Source organism: Globicephala melas, chromosome 9 (assembly GCF_963455315.2).
Source record: "Globicephala melas chromosome 9, mGloMel1.2, whole genome shotgun sequence".
Lineage (NCBI taxonomy): Eukaryota > Metazoa > Chordata > Mammalia > Artiodactyla > Delphinidae > Globicephala > Globicephala melas.
In genome coordinates, this window is record NC_083322.1 from 77,754,027 (window position 1) to 77,776,241 (window position 22,215).

Sequence of the window (22,215 nt, forward strand, 5' to 3'; positions counted from 1 at the left end):
TCTTTTAGCAACTTTCAAATATGCAATACAATATTATTTACTATAGTCACCATGCTGTATGTTACATCTCCATAACTTATTTATTTTATGTATTTTTTTATTTATTTTTTATTTATTTATTTTTTTTGTGGTACGTGGGCCTCACTGCTGTGGCCTCTCCCGTTGCGGAGCACAGGCTCCAGACGCGCAGGCTCAGCGGCCATGGCTCACGGGCCCAGCCGCTCCGTGGCATGTGGGATCTTCCCAGACCGGGGCACGAACCCGTGTCCCCTGCATCGGCAGGTGGACTCTCAACCACTGCGCCACCAGGGAAGCCCTTATTTATTTTTTATACAGCAGGTTCTTATTAGTCATCCATTTTATGCACATCAGTGTATACATGTCAATCCCAATCTCCCAATTCATCCCACCACCACCCCCTGCCACTTTCCCCCCTTGGTGTCCGTACGTTTGTTTCTCTTCATCTGTGTCTCTATTTCTGCCCTGCAAACTGGTTCCTCTGTACCATATTTCTAGGTTCCACATATATGCGTTAATATACGATATTTGTTTTTCTCTTTCTGACTGACTTCACTCTGTATGACAGTCTCTAGATCCATCCACGTCCCTAAAAATGACCCAGTTTCGTTCCTTTTTATGGCTGAGTAACATTCCATTGTATATATGTACCACATCTTCTTTATGCATTCGTCTGTCGATGGGCTTTTACATTGCTTCCATGACCTGGCTATTGTAAATAGTGCTGCAATGAACACTGGGGTGCATGTGCATGACTTATTTATTTTATAACTGGAAGTTTGTATTTTTTTTTTTTTTTTTTTGGCAGTACACGGGCCTCTCACTGTTGTGGCCTCTCCCGTTGCGGAGCACAGGCTCTGGTCACGCAGGCTCAGCGGCCGTGGCTCACGGGCCCAGCCGCTCCGCGGCATGTGGGATCTTCCCGGACAGGGGCACGAACCCGTGTCCCCTGCATCGGCAGGCGGACTCTCAACCACTGTGCCACCAGGGAAGTGCGTAACATTTTTTTTTTTAATACAAGTTGCCTGGCCTTTGCTAAATACTTGACAAAAATTTTCCATTTAATAATCAAAATAGCCATATTTCGGGCTTCCCTCGTGACGCAGTGGTTGAGAGTCTGCCTGCCGATGCAGGGGACATGGGTTCGTGCCCCGATCCAGGAAGATCCCACATGCCGCACAGCGGCTGGGCCCGTGAGCCACGGCCGCTGAGCCTGCGCGTCCGGAGCCTGTGCTCCGCAACGGGAGAGGCCACAACAGTGAGAGGCCCGCGTATCGCAAAAAAAAACCCCCCAAACCAAACAAACAAAAATAGCCATATTTCAAGGCATTAATCATATTTTGTCAATGAGAAAACAGAGACTTGAAGAATTAAATAATCGTTTGTAAGTCATAGAGCAAAACTTGGCAGAAATGGGAGTCAATTCCAAGCCTGCCTTATTTACTGTTGGCTTGCATGCATCTGCTCATTCAGCAGAGCTATGGTGTTTACATTGCACATTTAACTGTGAGAAAAGCATTTAATTTTGAAGGACAAAACTGCTTTTTCCCTCCTTCGAAAATTCATGGACTTAAATATTCAAGCTCTCTGTCTTTGTAAAAGCAATGACATTAATAAGACACTGCCTATGATAACCACCAGTTTGAGTTGGTGATAGAATCATGTTGGTAAATCTGTATCTTTATTGTGTTTTTTCTCCCCAGAATGATGTAGGAGGACAACGCAGCCTGATAAACAAATGGACCACTTTTCTCAAGGCCAGACTGATTTGCTCAATTCCTGGAAGTGATGGGGCAGATACTCATTTTGATGAGCTTCGTAAGTCACGTTTCATTTTTCTTCAAAAAGTCTTACTAATTAAGTAATTCAGCATTTAATTTATTTTAGCCCCAAATGACTGATTATAAAGCCCAGGACAGCTTGCAGGAGTGGTGCTTACTAAGTTCCCACACGCAAAGAACTTGGAGGTGCTCTAGGTCTGGGTGTTCATCGTAATGAAGAAGTTCCCCTTCTGTGAGTGTCCTCAAAGTTACGAGGGAAACAAAACTGCAGCAAGAGACAGAAAGATACTAGCTCTGGGACTACAAAGCCCATCCATTCTTCATGTGGTCTTTCATTTGGAAGGAGCCACTGGCTATAGGTAGCAAGAACTTGGGTTCCTTATTCTGCAGACGCCCTCTGCTGGAGAGCCCTGGAGATCTGGTGAACTCTGTCGCTCTGACTTGTTAATAAAAAGGATACTCTGAGAAGCGTTAGATTCTCCTCTTTTGTTTCCCCTTTTTACTCCTCTCAAAGCTAATTCTAGAAGGAATTTTTCAGCTGTAAAGTTAGTATCATTAGCTTTTACTTTTTGAACTTTATTTTTGGTTTTGCCATGCAGTGTAAAAATGATGATATCATTGAAAGACTTGTGTCAGTATTGTATTTACAGTATTAAATTATATATTCAGTATTCATGGATGATTTTTCATGCTGTATATAAGTATGCTCACCTCTTAAATGATGTTTTAAAGAATATTATTTACATATACTTTAGTATCAGTGTTGCACAAGTAATTACACAATACCACACAAGGAATGAACTAGTCTAGCTATTTTCATATTATTACCAAATAGGTAATTGAATTACTAACAAGTTGACACAATTACAGGACAACACTTTTTTAACACTGGAGGGTAAAAATAACCTGTTTTTAGTTTCTGTTCTATATGAAATCACATATTCCTAATTGGAAACAGTCATGGAGATTATCAAGTGAACCATCCCATTCATAGGTGATTGAAGTAAACACCTTCGAGGGTGAATGTTCAATTAAGTGTCACACAGCTAGTGAGAACTTGTCTTTTTCCCCTTAATTTCTTATGTCATAGTGTAATGACTTTCACTGCTATCTTAATTTTATATACTGTTTAGAGTCTCAGGAATATTTCATTATTAAAGAAAAAGCAAACATGATACTGAAAAATACAAATGTAGAATCATTATTTTTTTCCCATTAATAGAAGACATTTACTTACTCCCCACAAGAGATGAAAGAAATCCTGTAGTATATGGAGTCTTTACCACAACCAGGTAAGTTAAAAAAAAAAATGCCTATAATCCTTCTAGAGAATTGTTGTATCTATGTAAGAAAATGCTTATATGTTCTTTTTGTCCCTTCCTTTTGTGTGAAAAAACACACATTTAAAAAATTTTACTTTTTCATTTATTGTTTCCTAGAAATCTTTTAATATCAGTACATAAAAATGTCTCTGTTCTCTACACCAGCAAAGTATCCCCTATATGGATTAACACAATTTATTTAACTAGTCCTCTGTACCTAGGCATTTGCGTCATTTCCAGTCCTTTGCTAGTACACATAATGCTTCAATGACTAACCTTGTGCATACGCTATTCCCTGTAGGAGCAAGTATATCTGTGAGCTAAATTCCTAGACTACAATTACTGGATACAAGGGCACATACATATGTTAATCATAATAAATAGGTTGAGTTGCATGACAGAGAAGTAATACCAACAAAATACATGTCTTAGTCATTGTCTAGGCTATCATCATGAGATGACACTCTTGTCTTTTAAAATGTCTTCACATGCTCTTATTTGCACTTCCCCATTACTCTGCAAAGATGGAAGTGTGACTGTTATTATTACCATGTCATCACTGCTCTACTAACTCAGGCAAAGGAAGTTTGTATTACATGTACTTGTCCAAAGAAGAGTAGCCAATTAGTAGTAATACTGGGACTTCGACTAAAAGTATCTTCCTAATTTCTACGCCTGTATTCTTGTCTTCTTTCTGCATAATACTGGCCTGTACTTGTCACTGAGGCTCTGTCACTTCCTTAAAAGTTGTCCTAGCAGCCATGAAGCTTTCTCAAAGAATATTTGGACCCCCACTTAATCTTATTTAATATTAATTTTATTTAATTCATTAACTTACATTTGACTCTGTTCCAAGTGCACTTTTATTCTTGTTACCTACTACTGCCTGTGTTACATTCTTTGAAATACTTTTCACTTTTTCCATAGCGCTGCTATCGGTCGTTATCAATGTATATTGCTATCAGTATTGGAGGAATTGGCAGTATTGGCATTAGTATTAGACAAATGGTCTTACTGCCTTCTTTTGAATAAATTATTAAAATATTTTGTGGGAAAATTATAATTTATTTTCCGAGATATTACTGTCATTTAGTTCACAAAACCTTATGGATAAAGTCAAATATACTATTGGTTCAGAATGTATCAAAAACAAAATACTATTTGGTTAATTATAAAATTAGAGTGGAAATATTTAAATATGAGGCTAGAGAAGATATCCTAAGAAGCTGCTATTTTGAACTCCATGTTTCTGCTAATTTATATCTGAACTAAAAAGGTGCAGGAAGACCACGTGCCTGTAGTTACTCAAGTCAAGTCTCTCAGCCCTGGTTCTCTTGGCATCTTTCCATTCACAGAATTTTCTTTAAAGTCACTGTGTGTTTCACTCACAAGACATAGATGTGTGCCAAAGAAATGTAGCCGCAAGATACTTCTCTTTTTCTCTTATCGAGTTTTTGCCCACCCAGAGTGTGAAGTTACAAGTCAGCTCTTTGTTCTTGGTGTACTTCGTTATTTTATTTTTAATGCTGCCCTGAAGACTGAGGTAATGTCAGGATGCAAGTCACATCCTTGGTCCAATGAGAAGATGTAATTAATCTGCAATAACAGCATGATGTGTCGTTCCTTTAAAGTATTGTAGGCAGGTCATATGATTTTTATGGGGCCATCACTTCCCTTCTTAGCAGCTAGTTTTCTCCCAGCTGCCTATTGACCATCAGCTCCTGATGCTTCGCATTAATGTCATTCCAAGAATGATTAATGATTGAGTTACTCATGTTAGTGAATCCTAAACTCATTTGTGTAGTGCTAAGTCTCTTAGAGTGTAAAGTGTGATTTTGTTTTTAAGAACAGGAATCATTGAAAATTTTAGATTCAGAGAAAATGCCTTTTAATTTCTGGAAATAAACCAAGATGAAATATCTGATGCTGCTGCTAACAATTTTCTTCATTAGTTTGCAAAAATTTGTTGAATTCCCATGGAGCTTTGCTGCCTCTTAATTAGATGTGCCCCCTTACTGTGTAATCATGATTAATTTTAAGCCTCAGATAAGTTATATACATAAACTCAGAAATTCAAAAAGGAGCAAAAAGATTATTTCAGTGTTTTTAAAATTAATAAAAATTATATGAGGAAATCATTAATAGCCAGTATTTATGGACATTCACTCACTTTAAGAAAGATAAATATTTATTATTTACATATCTAAATATTCTTTTTTTAAAAAGCAGGTAATATAACTTCTGATTTCGTAAGTTCTTTAGAAGGCATTATGCTATAACTTCAAATAAAATTCAAGAGCATGTGAATAAATATAATACTCTTTCCTGCATATTCCCGTCTATCCTCCAATTTTTCCAGGTAATTCCTATTTGTCTGTCAGATGTCAATTTAGATGCTACCTACTCCCTGAAAACTTACCAGACAGCCTTGTATTGGGTACCCATCTATGTGCTTGCTTAGTTTACTATAATTACCTGTAATAAAAGTGTTATCAAAACTTATTCGGGATTAATTGGCTGTAAGCTCCTTGAGGACATACACACATTTTGTCTGCCGCACCTGTCAGATAGAATGTCCCGAATAAATGTGTCCACAGCACCTGGTTATAGCATGTGCTCAGTGAATGTCCACTGAATGGACCAGTGAATGACTGAATCATGTTGCTTCCTTTCAGCTCCATCTTCAAAGGCTCTGCTGTGTGTGTGTATAGCATGGCCGACATCAGAGCAGTTTTTAATGGTCCATATGCGCATAAGGAAAGTGCAGATCATCGTTGGGTGCAGTATGATGGAAGAATTCCTTATCCCCGACCTGGTACAGTATGTATCCATACTTAATAATCAAAGTATTTTAAGTCCATATTATCTTCCTAATCCTATTATAATAAACTATGCTATTCACCACAGCAACATGCACTGTGGTTTTAAAATAACTGTTTACTTACAGTGATGTGTTAGTATGTCTGACCTTCACTGGAACTTAACATTTTTCGTTTGAGTAAGAATTTTAAATACTGCAGGAAACAATGGGCTATATCGTAAGGAGCACTACTCTGAGAATATAGGGTTTATCCTCAACATGTCTATAGAATCATCAAAATGATTTAGTATTTAGAATGACAAATATTCCAAGTTAGAAGGAAATGCTAGTAAGTATTCATCACATACAGCTCTGCATGTAGTTAAGAGTCTTCTAGTCCCCACTTCTGCCTTAAAAAGACTACATCTGTTATAATCGTTCATTTAAATGATCTGTTCTCTTGTTCTGCATTTATCTTTTCTTTATTATGTTGCACCTTGGAATTATATGCATATTTTAGATGTGGAAAAGACATAGAAAGCTCTGAGTCCAAAATTCTGTTCAAATAGCATAAGTCATGTTTAGAGCAGAAATGAAACAGGTAAGAAATGTGTTTCAGAGTTTCTTCATCTGTTTTGGAAAAACTTTGCGATTTAAAATCTGTATGTGCATTATAAATGGCTTTTGTTTTCTTGATGTGATTAAAACAGTTTGTTATTTAAATATTTTAGAATTAGTTAATTGGCCTAATATACAGGTAAAATGCCTCTTTTAAAAAATTAGGATTCATTATGAATGTTTCTACCAAGAGCTCAAAATAGTCATCAAAATCCCAGAAAAATCATTGATGTAACCCATCTAATTCTACTGAGTTTTATCTTATGTGTGTTCTTGAAGAGAAAACAGCTGGTAGCCAGGCTTTCTGAATTCTCTTTTCATCTTCCTGTTATGTAACCTGATTAAATTTGGGAACCACACTTTACAGCCATGTCTATTTTCCCTTTCGTAATTCCTCAATATGTTTCAGGGATGTTTCTGAACTCATTATAGGATAATCTCAACTTTGGTGGAAAAAACTTTCTGCAAGTAATATTATGATTTTCAATATTCACTTTTTAATTTTCTTTGAACATCAAAGCTGTACTTGTTATTTTTTTTAAACAGTAACATAGGGTGTAGGTACTCTTCTAAAGGCTTTTTAAATCTTAATGTAATCTTTATAATGACTCTATAAAGCAAATGCTATTACTATTAATGCCATTTTACAGATGAGCTATCTCAGGCACAGGTAAGTGCAGTAACTTGCCCATGGTCACAAAGCTAGTGAGTGATGCAACTGAGTTTTAAACCCAGATATCTTGTTGGTAGAGTCCAAGCTCTGAGTCCTTGTACTTGGACACTACATTAAAAACTTTTTATGTTAAATTATATCTATTTTTCCCTTCAATGGAAGATCTTTTACTGAATATACATAGTATATACAATGATTATATGTGTGAAGGTTGTTTGAGTTCTTTGGTTTGTTTGTTTTTTGTTTGAGGAGGCTGATAAAACTTCACAGGGTTCTCTAGCTGGGGAAATTTGACCATACTAGGATTCTGGGATTCAGTGTCAGAGACTATCATATTCTGAGTTGTTTCTACATATGTTTATTCTAAAAAATAAAGACTGTGACCATTCAGGCCATTAAAAACAAATCTTTAATTATCTGGATTTACATGAGAAAGAATTTGGGACTGAAATCACCTACATTCATTACAGAAAATTATTTCCCTACCTGTATACAGCAGTTGATTCTTATAATGCTAGAAGTTCATTATCAAAATCACCACCTGCCGATACATCCAGATCACATCTGACAGTGTAGACTGGAGATGCTGCAGAGGTGGCTGCTGTCACCACTTCCCTGCTCCTTCCTGAGAGACCTGTGAATGTCATGGGAGCCTAAAGGCAACTCCCACCTTACATGACTCTGCTCGGAAGCACATGGGCACTTCTCCGATATGTGACCCCCGAATAGTAAAACATACATGTCAGTGAGGAGGGTTTTCATCAGTAAGGAAAGAAGCACCTCCTTATGTTAAACAGAGCAGCCTTTGCTGTTGGAGTACTCAAAATACAAAGTGTTTACACTGTAGATATTTTCTTGAAGAGTTCAGAATTATCTAGGGAATAAGCTGTATCCAAAATACCAAAAATACTTTTCTTTCTTTTTAATAATTTAGATAAAAGGAAAAATATCATCAGGCATAATGAAATGCTATTTAACAAAATTATTCTTTTATCCTTCCTAAACATCATTATTCTCCTATGCTTTTGTAAATGTGTAAACACATTCGCATCTGAAGCTAAGCTTTGAGAATTATGCCTCGTAACTAATCTTTAATCCACAGCCCATACTCGGGCCACTGTTGGTAACTGAGACAGAAAGACAAAGTCTCCCTTAGGAAGACTCTGTTAGAACACTCTTTGATCAGGTACATTATGTTCTTTTATAGAATTTAGGGACAGAAAAATATATCCTAGTTACTGTCAGGGATTATTTATCTTGCTTTATAGTTTCACTTAAAAGCATCATTCTTTCTTGTTCTGAACTAAACTCAGATTGTGTCTACACTGGTTTTAGATGGGGAGCAACCAGGTAAGCCAGTTAAAAAAATTTATTTATGTAAAATAATATTACTGAGATATTAAATTTTTTTTTTAATTTACCATCTTTTTCCAATTGATTCTCTGTAAGAATAGTGATAACCACTCCCCCGAAAGGTTTGCAAGAGTATCGAGAAAGCTACCATAACTAAAGGGTATCAGTTATTTCGAAGTAACTAGCTACTTTTGTACTCTCTTTGAAATCTCTGTGACCACATTTGAAACTGTCTAAAATCGTATGTAAATGTGTAACCTTTGGCTTCCTTAATTCTTTGTTTTCAGTGATATCTTACCTTTTAGTTGCATACAATGCTTAGTCAGATTTTCCACATTATATTTTATATTTGGCGGGCTGGTGCTGAAGTTAGGAATATCATCTATCTGATATGAAAATCTGCTACACAAATAAGCTTTTCATAAACTAAGGTTACCATTTAAATAACTCTGTCATTTAATCACTGAAATTATATTTCACAGTGTATCAAGTAATGTCTCTTGTTAAGTTTGAGAATCTAAGAACCGGAATGGATGAGAGACACAGCATAATTCAGTCTCATTTTACAGAGGAGGAAACTTATGCCCAGAATAATAATTTTCTCAATATCATATCACCAAACATGGCAGAGTGAATAGGGATGTTGAAGTTTTCTGACCAGTCTTTTTTCCTTTATTCTTTGATATTCTCTAATACTCACCTATCCCCTAAATTCACCTGATTAATATGCTACTGAATGCTCTACCTAAAATTAACTGCATTTATTTTTACATATTCTCCTGACATACTTGCTCATCTGTTCTGTTTTGTTTTAAGCAGCCTAATTGTAGTAATTTTTGTTTAAGTGAAGCTATGAGTCTTATTTTCTACAAACCTCCAGCTCAGAAATTTTAGTCAAAAACCATCATTGAACCTGTCTTATGATCCTGACACAGTAATAAGGACTCATGTTATCTGTACATTCTTACAGACAACTTAATGGTGTAGATATTATTATCCCAATTTTATGGATAAGAAAAAGCCCAATGAACCTAAATGTCCATCAACAGATGAATGGATATAGAAGATGTGGGATTTATATTATATGTATAGTGGAATATTACTCAGCCATAAAAAATGAAATAATGCCATTTGCAGCAACATGGATGGACCTAGAGATTATAATCCTAAATGAAGTAAGTCAGACAGAAAGACAAATATCATATGATAACACTTGCATGTGGAATCTAAAAAAATGATACAAATGAACTTATTTACAAAACAGAAATAGACTCACAGACATAGAAAACAAATTTATAGTTACCAAAAGAGAAAGAGGGGGGAGGGATAAATTAGGAGTTTGGATTAACAGATACACACTACTATATATAAAATAGATAAACAATAAGGTACTACTATATAGCATAGGGAACTATATTCAATATCTTGTAATAACCTATAATGGATTCTGAGAAAAGAATATATATATATATGAATATAAATGAATCTCTTTGCTGTACACCGGAAACAAACACAACATTGTAAATTAACTATTCTTCAATTTAAAAAAATAAATAGAAAAAGCCAGTGAGGGTAAGCACATGCTCATGGTCTCATAGTTTTTAAAGTGGTGAAACTAGGATCAAATTTAGAGCCATGTAACTCCAAATCAAATGCCATTAACCCCCATGCCATTCTGCCTTCAAAGTGATAAAATCAAACAACCAAACAGAACCTTACATTGTTTCTCCAGAGATCAGTCTGTTCTCTACAAAAATAATAGTGAAGTGTTGAAGCCTTATTGCACTTGGCATTTCTTTTATTGTAATTCAGGGGAACACATCTTACTTTAATCAAAGCATTGCTGAATAATTTGCTTTCTATGAAATGTCAGGATCTTTACTCTAAAAGCCACTTTCCACTTATGTTAAACATTTTAAATAGATTATTTTAAACACCACCTTTGCACTTACATTTTCTCATCCATGTTGCTATGGAGGTTGAATTCTTGGTTGTTCTCCCAGCAGTGCCTTCTGTTGACATTATCACTCCGGTAAATAAACATTAGAACTTTCTGTGTGCCATAGCTACTTAATTTTTTTAGTTTGACAGACTTCTGTACTTCCTGTGATAAAAAGTCAAACCTAAACTCCTAGCCTTACAATGATATCACTACTCTACAATGTTAATAAGCCTGGAAATTCAAGAATACACAAGATTCGCTTACATTGAATTCCTTCACTTCAAGTGATTCTTCTGCCCTCTGGTGTCCAAACAGAGTCTCTGAACAAATTATATTTCGTTCAGATGGGCCTTACTGAACTGCTGGGTCTTGGTAATAAGTTCCAAGTGAAATGCAGTATGGAAGAATCTACCATACAATGAGTGATAACAGGTCAGATATAGAAACCAAACTGAGATCAGGCAACAAAATCTAGGGAAGATTTGTAAAGGCAGAAGATTTTATTTTTGACATTTGATTTATTATTAAAAATTTACTCTGTAGTTTCATTCTGTGTTGATAAGGGTTTTTTATGATTTATGCATAAATGTAAATATTAATACATGTTTACTTGAAAGTGAGCTTCAGTTTTTAAACTATTCTTTTATCAGAAAGGTGAGAAGAAAGGACTTTTTGAAAAAAATGTATTGTGTTAAGGACACTTATCGTGAGATCTCCCCTCTTACCAGATTTCTAAGTGTACAGTACTGTATTATTATCTACAGGCTGTAATGTTGTATAGCAGCTCTCTAGAACTTACCCAGTGTAACTGAAATTTTATACCCACCGATTGATGACTTCCCATTTTCCACTCCCCCGAGTCCCTGGCAACCACAGTTCTATTCTCTGCTTCTATGAGTTTGACTATGTTATATATATATATATATATATATATATATATATATATATATATATATATGGAATTAAGCAGTTTTTGTCCTTCATGGCTGACTTATTTTACTTAGTGTATTGTCCTCTGGGTTTAACTATGTTGTCACAAGTGGTAGAGTTTCCTTTCTTTCAAGACTGAATAATATTCCACTATATGTATAGACACTTTTTTAAAAAAAATTATTTATTTTATTTATTTATTTTTGGCTGTGCTGGGTCCCCGTTGCTGTGCGCAAGCTCTCTCCAGCTGTGGAGAGCAGGGGCTACTCCCCGTTGCGGTGCATGGGCTTCTCATTGCGGTGGCTTTTGCCGCAGAGCACAGGCTCCAGGAGCGCAGGCCTCAGCAGTTGTGGCACGTGGCCTCAGCAGCCGTGGCGCACGGGCCTAGTTGCTCCACGGCATGTGGGATCCTCCTGGACCAGGGCTCGAACCCGTGTCCCCTGCATCGGCAGGCGGACTCTCAACCACTGCGCCCCCTGGGAAACCCTATAGACACTTTTTAAATTCCATTCATCAGTCAGTGAACATTTAGGTTGTTTCCACATATGGTATGAAGGGTTGTCAAAAAATTAAAAAGTAGAACTACCATATGATCCAGCAATCCTACTTCTGGATATCTGTCCAAATGGATTGAAATTGGGATCTTGAAGAGAGATTAGCACTCCCATGTTCATTTGCATCACTATTAACTATAGCCAAAATGTGGGGGTTTTTTTGTTTGTTTGTTTTTTGCGGTACCCGGGCCTCTCACTGTTGTGGCCTCTCCCGTTGCGGAGCACAGGCTCCGGACGCGCAGGCTCAGCGGCTATGGCTCACGGGCCCAGCCGCTCCGCGGCATGTGGGATCTTCCCAAACCGGGGCACAAACCCGTGTCCCCCGCATCGGCAGGCGGACTCTCAACCACTGCGCCACCAGGGAAGCCCCCCTTCTAGGTTTTTGATTCTAGAAAGGAGAAGCAGAGGCAGGACTAGAATCTGGGCCTCCTGACTCCAAGTTTCTAAGGGTGTATGACAAAACATCTCTACCATTTTCCTTTAACTGTATATAGGCTGTGTTTCTCGCAAATGGTGAAAGGCAGCTGATTCAAATAACAAATCAATCTCTTTAACTGGATTTCAGCTTTCTTTTCCATAGGGCCAACATTTGCTTTTAAAATGACGTTCTCCAAATCCTAGGCTACTTACTCCATTCAGTCATGTTTTCATTTTTCTGGTATAGAAATTCTTCTAAAAAAAAAGAGAACCTTCAAAAAAAGATAGACTTACCTGTATATTTATATCTCTGGCCCTTCTAACTCATATTGAATATAGCATCTTTCTTTGCCCATATATGTTATAAACTGACTCTTAGAGGAATAAGTAGGGGGATAGGATGACACCTATTAAATTTGCATGTTTTACTTTATAAATAAAAATGAGACTTCTTTACACATTTAGCTTATTTTTCCCATTTTGCTAAAAATGAAAGCCCAGTTCAGTTGTGCCTCATGCCATGTCTTCCCTCGCACTGATCACCCCTCTGATTTGTTTAAAAGGAAACTGCAACCTGTAGAGAATAGCCCGAAGCAGCAGGGGGAGAAAACTTGTAACAGCTGTCTGGGGACCTGCCAAGGGGCAAAGTTCTCTCATTGGATAAAACCCATTTTTCTCCTCTTATCCATTGCTTCCCACTGCACGACTGAAGGCCCTCTGCAAACACGCAGATGTGCCAAGCATAACACGATCACACCTAGTCAGGGTGGCAGCCAGCCCTGGGAGATAGGCATGCAACCAGGGCTTATTGCCGCTGGGTTTACCCTTTCATCTCAGAGCTGCCTAGGCAGGTCCTTTTTTCTTCTGCTCTTGTGCTGGTATTGTTTCCAGCAACATACGGACATTTTAGAGTTTTGGTAATAGCTCGCTCTTTTTCTTCCCCCCCTTCATATTTTAAACTGTCTTAGAGTTTTTTGAAACAGTAGGTGGAGACACAGATAAGTTCCCTGATTTATTTCTTACAGTCACAGGAGCTAAAGTGATGCAAGTCAGACAAATGTTAGAAAGCTGGAAGCAGAAATAAATTGCCCTCTACAGTATATTCAGATGGACTGAGTCAGCAGGTAGAACTTAAAGTACATACATACAGAGGAAAAATTCGTTAGATTTTTAATACCTGTGATGTATAGCTGCAATAGGAAAGTCTTCTAGGATTTGTGGAAGGAAAATAATTGAATATGGTTATTTAGATGTAGCATTTCCCCCACGCTTTCTCTTTTTCCTTTATGGAATTTTTCTCTCCTACTTTCCATTTACCTGCATAAGATACTTGGCATCCCAAGTTTAGATCTGTGTGAGATGCAGCTATGATATCAAAGGAAAAATTCCACTGGTTTTTAATATTTGGTTCAAACTGTACAATCTTAAACCTCAGGGAGTATCTCTACCAAATCACTTTCATTTGTGAAAGCAGAGTGGAGACGCAGACCAGAGAGATCACACACAGCAACTTAGAGGATAAAGATCTTATCCAAACACTGGCAGCATGCCATGAGGAAAAGCTGCCACATGAAAAAAAAAACATTTTCAAAGATCATTTTATAATAGTCAGTAGAAGCCAGGTTTCCCTTCTCTTCTTTTTTTGTTAGATTTTATTACACTGAAACTTCTTTGTCAGAGGTGAACAATGAGGAAAATTATCACGTTTGTTTCTTTGATGAATGTTCCTAGCTTCATTCACCTATCCTTTCTCACATTAAAATTTCTTATGGTTTGAAAATTTGATATAAAAAACTGACTTGAATGGCACGATGTTATTTCCTTTGAAATATTGGCTACTGCATGATTATAGCTACAAAGTCAAAAGAGATGTTTTTCTTAAGTTGGAGGGCTGTTTCAAAAATGTAATGCAGGCAGAAATCTTGCATTTGCTTTGATTTTAATAATAGACCCACCAGATAGTACCACAGGCATTATAAGCTATAAGCCCACTATGAATGGCCTTTGACTGAGTCTCAAACATGCACCCTGTAATTGGGCAAGAGCTTTGTATCATTTGAGCTCCGTATCCATTTTGAGTTACAGCTTAATCTACTTAATATAGGGTTCCTAGCATTACTGAGTTGACAGATTTCACTTGGCTGAAAGCAAAGTGCTAGAAACAATGACTGAAGATACAGTCATAGATCTTTAGACCAACACCCAGCTAGGAATATGATCAGTAAGTACCAAATGGCTAACATTCCAGGACATTTCTAACCTTTTTGGTGCAGACCTGGGACAAGTCAATAAAACTGATCAAGAAAAGATCAGTTTCTTTTCACATGCAAGATTCTTATGAAAGATATATATATTCTCAAGCTATTTACAGAAAATTATTAACAGATTTTTTTTTAAAGTACAACTTCTTTGCTATTTCTTGTAATTTAGTGAGCTATTATGATTTTATTGCTGTAAATTTGAGGTCAGGGTCATTTACTGTGACTAACTCCAGTATCTTTAGTTCCTTGAGAATGACGCTTGTGAATGCTTTGAGAAACACAATTTCGAGCCTTGACAAGATTCTAATTAGTGTTGGGTATAAGTGGCTCAGTTCAGTGGAGATGATGTTTCAACTTGTCTAAAAACTAAAACAGGGAGAAAGCAGCACTTTCTTATAAATTTTGCTTAATATTACTCGTTTTCTTTTCTATGCCTGCATCATCCAGCTAAACTTTTCCATTCCAAGAGAATGTATTAGCCAATGAAGAATTCAAATGTGGTAACAGCATTGTTCTCTCTGAGATAACTTACTAAATTACAATATAATAAAATCATAAAATAGATTCAGTATGTGGGAGGGGAGATATTTGAAGTAATATTTTGAAGGGATTTATGAAATAATTCCCCTTTCATGTTTTGGGAGAGAGGCACATTGAATTCATACCAGTGTGAATGTTTTACTTTTACCACCAGGGGGCAGGGTATGCTAACTATTGAATTAGTGGATGTCAGAAGGCGCACAGGAAGCGCATTTTAGACAGAAGTGAAAAATTCCCTGAGGGTTTCCCCACAGATTCTTTAGGGGAAGTTGTTGACTTGCTCACAGTAAATTTTCACGCCAGTTATGAAAAACTAGATAATTATGATATCAAACTATTGAAGTTCTTTTACAAGTAATTCTATGACATGTTGATTTGTTCCATTTTATTAACAATCATGGTTTTAAGTTAAAACTGAAATTTTACATTAATTAAAGGAAACTGAAAATAATAATGTTTATAGATCACTTTCTTAATTGTTTCAACTCAAATTTCATGTACCTTTGCAAGAAAAGAGCTCACTTTGGGAACTTTAGAAAACACAGGTAAATGGATATAATTTAGAAATCTTTTTGGAGAAACATTGAGAAGCTTTAATAAGCATGATAATTTGTTTCATAAGGTTCTCTTTGATGATCATTAGCCATTCCATCTGCCAACAAGCAAAGACAGTTGTCTTTTGAGATCTGAGGCTAATTCAAGAAGAGAATAGTTCAAAAGACTAAAGAAATATCTAGCATGGGGGTTTTGTATTTAGTTTTCTGAAGTCAAACTTCTTGGAAGAAAAGATATGGATTGGAATTATCAATGTTTACTTGTGCTTATGCAACTGAAAAGTATTTCAAAAGCAAGAGCCCAACTGGACATTGATAAAAGATTTAAAATATGTGCACAATGAATGTTTTATTGAGGTATCAATGATATATAACATTAGTTTCAGGTGTACAACATAATTCGATATTTGTATATATTGAAAAATAATCACCACAATAAGTCCAGTTAACATCAGTCACCATACATAGTTACAATTTTTTTTTTCTTGTGATGAGAACTTTTAAGATCTACTCTTAGCAACTTTCCAATACACAATACAATGTTAGTAACTGTAGCCACCATACTGTACATTACATCCTCAGGATTTATAACTGGAAGTTTGTACCCTTTGACCCATTTTGCCCATCCTGCACCCTCTACATCTGGCAACCACCAATCTGTTCTCTGTATCTGTGAGCTCTTTTGTTTGATTCCACACGTAAGTGAAATCATACAATATTTGTCTTTCTCTGTCTGACTTACTTCACTTAGCGTAATGCCCTCAAGGTCCATCCATGTAGCAAATAGTAAGATTTCATTTTTTGTGTGGCTGAATAATATTTCATTGTAATAATTAAGAATATTTTCGAAAGCAAAAACTGGATTTATATACACTGCAGGTAAGCCGCATTTATTTACATCTGTCAATACATGTGATTTCATATTGATCCTGGTGACCATTCCTTTAATATTATCAATGATAAGGCTTAAAAACTTTATTAGAAGTGAAAATTTCTCAGATGTGTGAACAATGCCTTTACTCCCCTCCTCATTCCTTTTCAGTGTCCAAGCAAAACCTATGACCCACTGATTAAATCCACCCGAGATTTTCCAGACGATGTCATCAGTTTCATAAAGCGGCACCCTGTGATGTATAAATCAGTATATCCAGTTGTGGGAGGACCAACATTCAAGCGCATCAATGTGGATTACAGACTGACACAGATTGTGGTGGATCACGTTGTCGCAGAAGATGGCCAGTACGATGTGATGTTTCTTGGAACAGGTATGCTAGAGCCAAGTTATGCCTTCTTTCAAATGAATTTTTCATTATTAGACAAACAAAAACTTCAAAAAAGTTTACCGGCCAAAATGAAAATGAGTAACTATTAGCTAATACCCAGTCAGTGTTTTTTTTAAACTTGCATAACATGTGCTTTTAATCGACGATCATACATATCTCCCAGCCTCCATTAGTGTTATGTGAGATTTCAAAATATACTACTATATCATGACTGCAATGTGCCTGCTACAGATGAGGTGCTCAATACCTATTTGTTGAATGACTATGGACTAAAACAAATAGGTAAAGCAAAGCTTCTCTATTTTCAAACTTCACATTTCCCTCTCTCTACAGAGATATTTGATAACCTTACCTCAAAGGATCCCTTCACCCAATTTTGAGAATCACTGACTTAGGTGGCTTATGGTGGTTTCAAAAAAGTTAATCATTAATTTGTAAAGAACTTAAAGTAGAAACTACTTGGTGATTATTTTTCCTGTCCTTGAATTTTTTGGATTAAGTATCACTTTCATTATTAGAGCCCATTTTATTTATTTTTTTTGACTGCCAACTCAGTAATTATAAAATGATTACCTTTTTTTTCAAGGGAAAGAAATATTGCTTATTTGGTGCATCTCGAAAAACAAAAAGTAATATCTAATAATGTCCTGTGAATTGTATTGGTAGTAAAGATAACATGTATCATTAAAACAAAAGCACTACATCCTAGATAATGTTATGTAATTTGATGGATCACGCATTGCATAAAGAAATAGAAATTTGATGAGTTTTTAAGAAATGGACATTTTTATTGAAATGTTTTTAGGACTATAAAACAATTTTAGAATAATTTTATTTTTTAAAATATATTGGTTTTACAAAAGTTAAGTTTATTAGGAAGCGTCTGTGTGACAGACTCAGAGGACTTTAAGAACACCGGTTGTCAAACCTGATTATGTTGCAGATGGCAGTACCAAGGCCCAGGGAAAAAAGTAATACTTTCAAGACTACAGAGATTACTACTGAAGCGTCAAAACATGAAATAATTAGTCCTCCATTCTAATGAGCTTGCCTCCTAATTGCACTGCCCACCCAAAGCTCATTTCTAGTTCTTCAACATTTCAGGGTCAGAAAAGCCATTTAGCCACTAGGTGGTACTACCTAACTTTTACTTAGAAAATTATGAGGATACTAAGATAGATTGATTTTCAATTATGACATTTAGAAAATATATATTTAATATTTTTCAAAGATCCTAGAGTCATTTAAAAACAAATAATCCAGACTATTTTGTACAAATAGGATATTCCCATACATGTTAACCTACTTCAACCTCTGTGCTCAGAAGTTTAAAAGCAACTATTTTAAATTTATTTTTATGTGTAAGTCAGTCTATACATTAATTTCCAAATGGGATTTTTTTTCTAAAATGTTCTTTTGATCGTCCTTCTGTAATAACATACCACCTTGTGGACTGCAATATATGATTAATCTTGTGATAATAGTTTAGTTCTTTTAAATTGAACTAAAATAATTTGACAAAATTTTATTTTCTAGCCCATTAATTATATTTCTGTAAGTAAAATACATTTTATGAGTGAGCTACTACTTCCCCCATGTAGATAGCTTCAATGATTTCTCTTACATTTGTTAAGATTATTAAAAATATATATATTTATCTTTCATGGTGAACTGGATAAGTACTGAATAAATATTTCTTACATTGAGAGAGAAAATTTGTTAATATATTTTAACCTTTTAAATTAAGTTCCAAAAATGTTGTTCCTCTTTTGTTACCCTTTCAACTAATTTTTAAAGGAGACATCTCTATTCCTTGTGTTAGGAATACACTCTGAATGTGTGTCTTTTAATATTTTCTTTATAAATGTGTTTATGAGCTGAAAGCTATAGTATTTCAAAAGGGGAGAATCATATACATTAAGCTTCACTTCTCGCATGCTTTGTTTAACCTGATTGCTTGAAAGGCATTGAAAAAAAAATGAGGGGAGCCATGTGAAGGTTGCTAGGAGAATGCTTAACTAAACATTGAAGTAGAAACAACAGGATCGTGTGTAATGTATTTTTTCAGACGTTGGAACAGTCCTAAAAGTTGTCAGCATTTCAAAGGAGAAGTGGAAAATGGAAGAGGTAGTACTGGAGGAGTTACACATATTCAAGGTAAGACTTAGGCCAGAGTTCCGGGAGAAGCGATGGTGAACTTGAGCAGTTCTTATATAGGACATGTTCGTGTCAGTACGTCACCACTCTTTCTGAAGAAGTCTTTTCAATTAGCTTCTTTATTTTTCTTTTCCTTAAGCGAAGGAAAAAGTTTTAAAAGCAACTAAGAATGGGACTCATTTTCCCCTGCAGGAATATCACTGAACTTGGGGCTCCTGGGTTGCCCCTCATGACTGAGTTCTCTAAGCATATGTTCAGACAAATCACCACGGTAGATGAAAGCCTAGGGTCTCTTCTACTATCCAGATGCTTTTCTACTTTATAAATTTTACTTTTCAATTTTTCCTCAATTGAATTTAAGGAAACTGGAAGAGTGTATAAATCACGTGTCCCTGCATTTCTGTAAGGAATTCTTTTTTTTAAGTCGCTTGATAGTAAGTCTTTATGCATGCTAAATTCCCCTCAACCACCAGAAGAGTTAGTAGATCTAAAATAATAGTTCTCCAGATTTGGGGAATGTCCTTAGACTTTTAACAGTAGTAAATTTGAACTGTGGCATTCTTTGTAGACCTTCAATGAAATTCAATTTAGCGTTATTTTCTAAAATGAAATTAGAAATAAAATTGCATTTCTTAGAAGAGCTTTTTAAAAATATGCTGTCTTTTATACCATTTTTTGTTGAGACAGTTTATTAAAATAGACTGTTACCATGTAAACTTCTATTGCCTTAAAAGAGAGTAGAGCTCTCTGCTGTGAGGGGCTCAAGTTAATTAAAAGACTGGGTTCCCCAGGATCCTGTTTACATTGTGATGATAATAGTGGTCCAGGAGTTAACAAGAACAAGACCTGCTCTCTGGACTCTACCAGAAACAAAGTCGTGGGTAGTTCCTGAGGGAAAAGCCAATGTCAAATATAAGTGCGAACCCAGAGGGCAAAAATAAAGCCTCCGTGATACCCAGAGGCACATTAGACTAAGTCTACTCAGGGGTTATTACTGACCAAGAGGAATTGTTTGGATTCCACTGTTAAGATTAAATAATGACCCTGTTTGCTTAATTCATTAAAAAAAGTTATTGGATAGAACTTTCTCATTTAACATTTCTTTTCATTTTTTTCATATATTTTCTTAAAGTTTTAATATCTGCTTGTGTTTATTACTTACTAAATATTGGCTGGTGAGAAATGAATAGTCATACATATAGAGAGAGACATAGACGATAGATAAAAAAATGCTTAAACATTCCATCCTTTTTAGTTTGGCAGCTTTTGTGTTCATGTTTTAAATTTTGTATTGCACGCATAGAGGCTTGTTTTCTACACATAAAACTTTCATGTTGTGAAACCACGTGCATCGTATCTTGCAGTGTTTTATAAAGAATATGCTCATCCACGAGAAGCACTATAACTTTTTAGAATTTTACTACTTGAACAAGTTTTTGAACTACTGATCTAAGTAAGCAGAAAGAGGCAATAAATAATTATGGAGATGTTCTTGTCAACACTAGTTTGAATTATATGGAAGCAGTTAAGATAAGCAGAGTCAGAAGAGGGAGAAACCTTGTGGGTAACCGGGAACAATTTTCAGTGCAGAGTGTCTCCTCATACATTTAGGTAATTTTTCTTTAATAAGATTTAAAAATAACTATTTTGATACTTTTTATTAAGGTTGAATCACTACACATGGGAAGGAAATAGCAAACATTAAGATCTTTTTCTCCTCTATATATAACAGAGCCTTGAAGTTTACTCCAATTATCCTTGGTACACAATAAAACAAAATATTGGCTACTCTAAAAGATTGTTCATGATTATCTTTATTAATAGTTAAATTTTATTTTCAGCATTCATCAATCATCTTGAACATGGAGCTGTCTCTGAAGCAGGTACTTTCTAATTTTTGTGTAAAAATTAGCCACAAAAGCAAGACTGTTTGCATCAAACTTTATTTTAGGGAAAATCCATTGAAACTAGAAGTTAAATTATAAATAGTGTAAAAAGCTTTAGATTATTTGTTTCTTTTATAACTGATTATAGGGCATTGTTTCTGCCTTGCCTTAGGAGACAGGGGACCCAATTCCATTAATTGAATAATACATTCTCCCCTTCCTTTGGCTCTTGAAAATTGAGCTCACTTTCCTAGTCTCATGAGAATGTCATTCTGTCAAGGCTGTAAAGTAATTCATGTAGAATACTAGCCCTAAACATTAAAGATGGTTTTTAATCAGCGAGTCTACGAGTTAGACTATGGACTGCAATGGCAAACAGCCCAATAGTCACGTGGAGCTGGAAGGCAAAGGAGCATGCTAACAAAGTAGACCAAGAATGGAACCGCGTTCTGGGGAAACAGAGAGGAGACGAACTGGTGTAAAAGGGAGCCAGGGGAGCGGGAGAGACCGGCAACTCGAGCTATGAAGGATGCTGCAGGTAACCAGATAAATAAACAGAAGGATGGGACGGGGAAGCATATGCCGAGTAGAAGAGACGGCCCTTTGAAAAGGCATGAAGAGTGAAAGACTCGAACTTATTCTAATAAGTTTGTGTACAGTTGGAGCAGACAGCATAGCTGCACTCGAGGGGCAAGGAGGCTAGAAAGGAACCTGGGGAAGTAAGACAGAAGAAGAGTAGACACATCCTTCCATGGATGCCCTCCTGAGCTGTTGAACAAGTTTATCCGAGACAATGAAGACCTTTAAAGACGTTAAGCAGGCGGGTGTCATGATAAGATTTTCCTCTTAGAGAGAGTAGCCTGGCGTGGCAGTGTGGAAGAGGGGTTGAGTCCTGGGGTGGAGGTGAGGGTTGCCGGAAAACAAGGGTGAAGCCAGCTGAAACGGTAAGGCCACTTACAGGTCATCGAGGAAGGAGATGATAAGGACTGAGAAAAGGCAAGGGGCAGTGCAGAGCGAGGCAGAAATGGATTTGAGAGCGCCGTGTAAGAGAACGGAGAGATAAGGTGGCAGACAGACGGAGTGAGAGTGAAAGAAGATTCAAAGACAACTCCCAGATTCGTGCTGG

The 22,215-nt window shown here is 36.2% G+C and overlaps 1 protein-coding gene across 5 annotated transcripts in view; it reads left to right on the plus strand.

Moving 5' to 3' along the window:
- SEMA3D (semaphorin 3D) overlaps window positions 1-22,215 on the plus strand; it is a 208,216-nt gene that overhangs the window by 161,694 nt on the left and 24,307 nt on the right. For all 5 annotated transcript variants that reach the window (XM_030856996.2, XM_030856997.2, XM_060304732.1 and 2 more), the window contains 6 exons: window positions 1,722-1,836; window positions 3,022-3,091; window positions 5,797-5,941; window positions 16,806-17,028; window positions 19,115-19,203; window positions 21,045-21,086. In XM_030856996.2, the coding sequence (XP_030712856.1) occupies window positions 1,722-1,836; window positions 3,022-3,091; window positions 5,797-5,941; window positions 16,806-17,028; window positions 19,115-19,203; window positions 21,045-21,086 (684 nt within the window). The remainder of the gene's footprint in view (window positions 1-1,721; window positions 1,837-3,021; window positions 3,092-5,796; window positions 5,942-16,805; window positions 17,029-19,114; window positions 19,204-21,044; window positions 21,087-22,215) is intronic.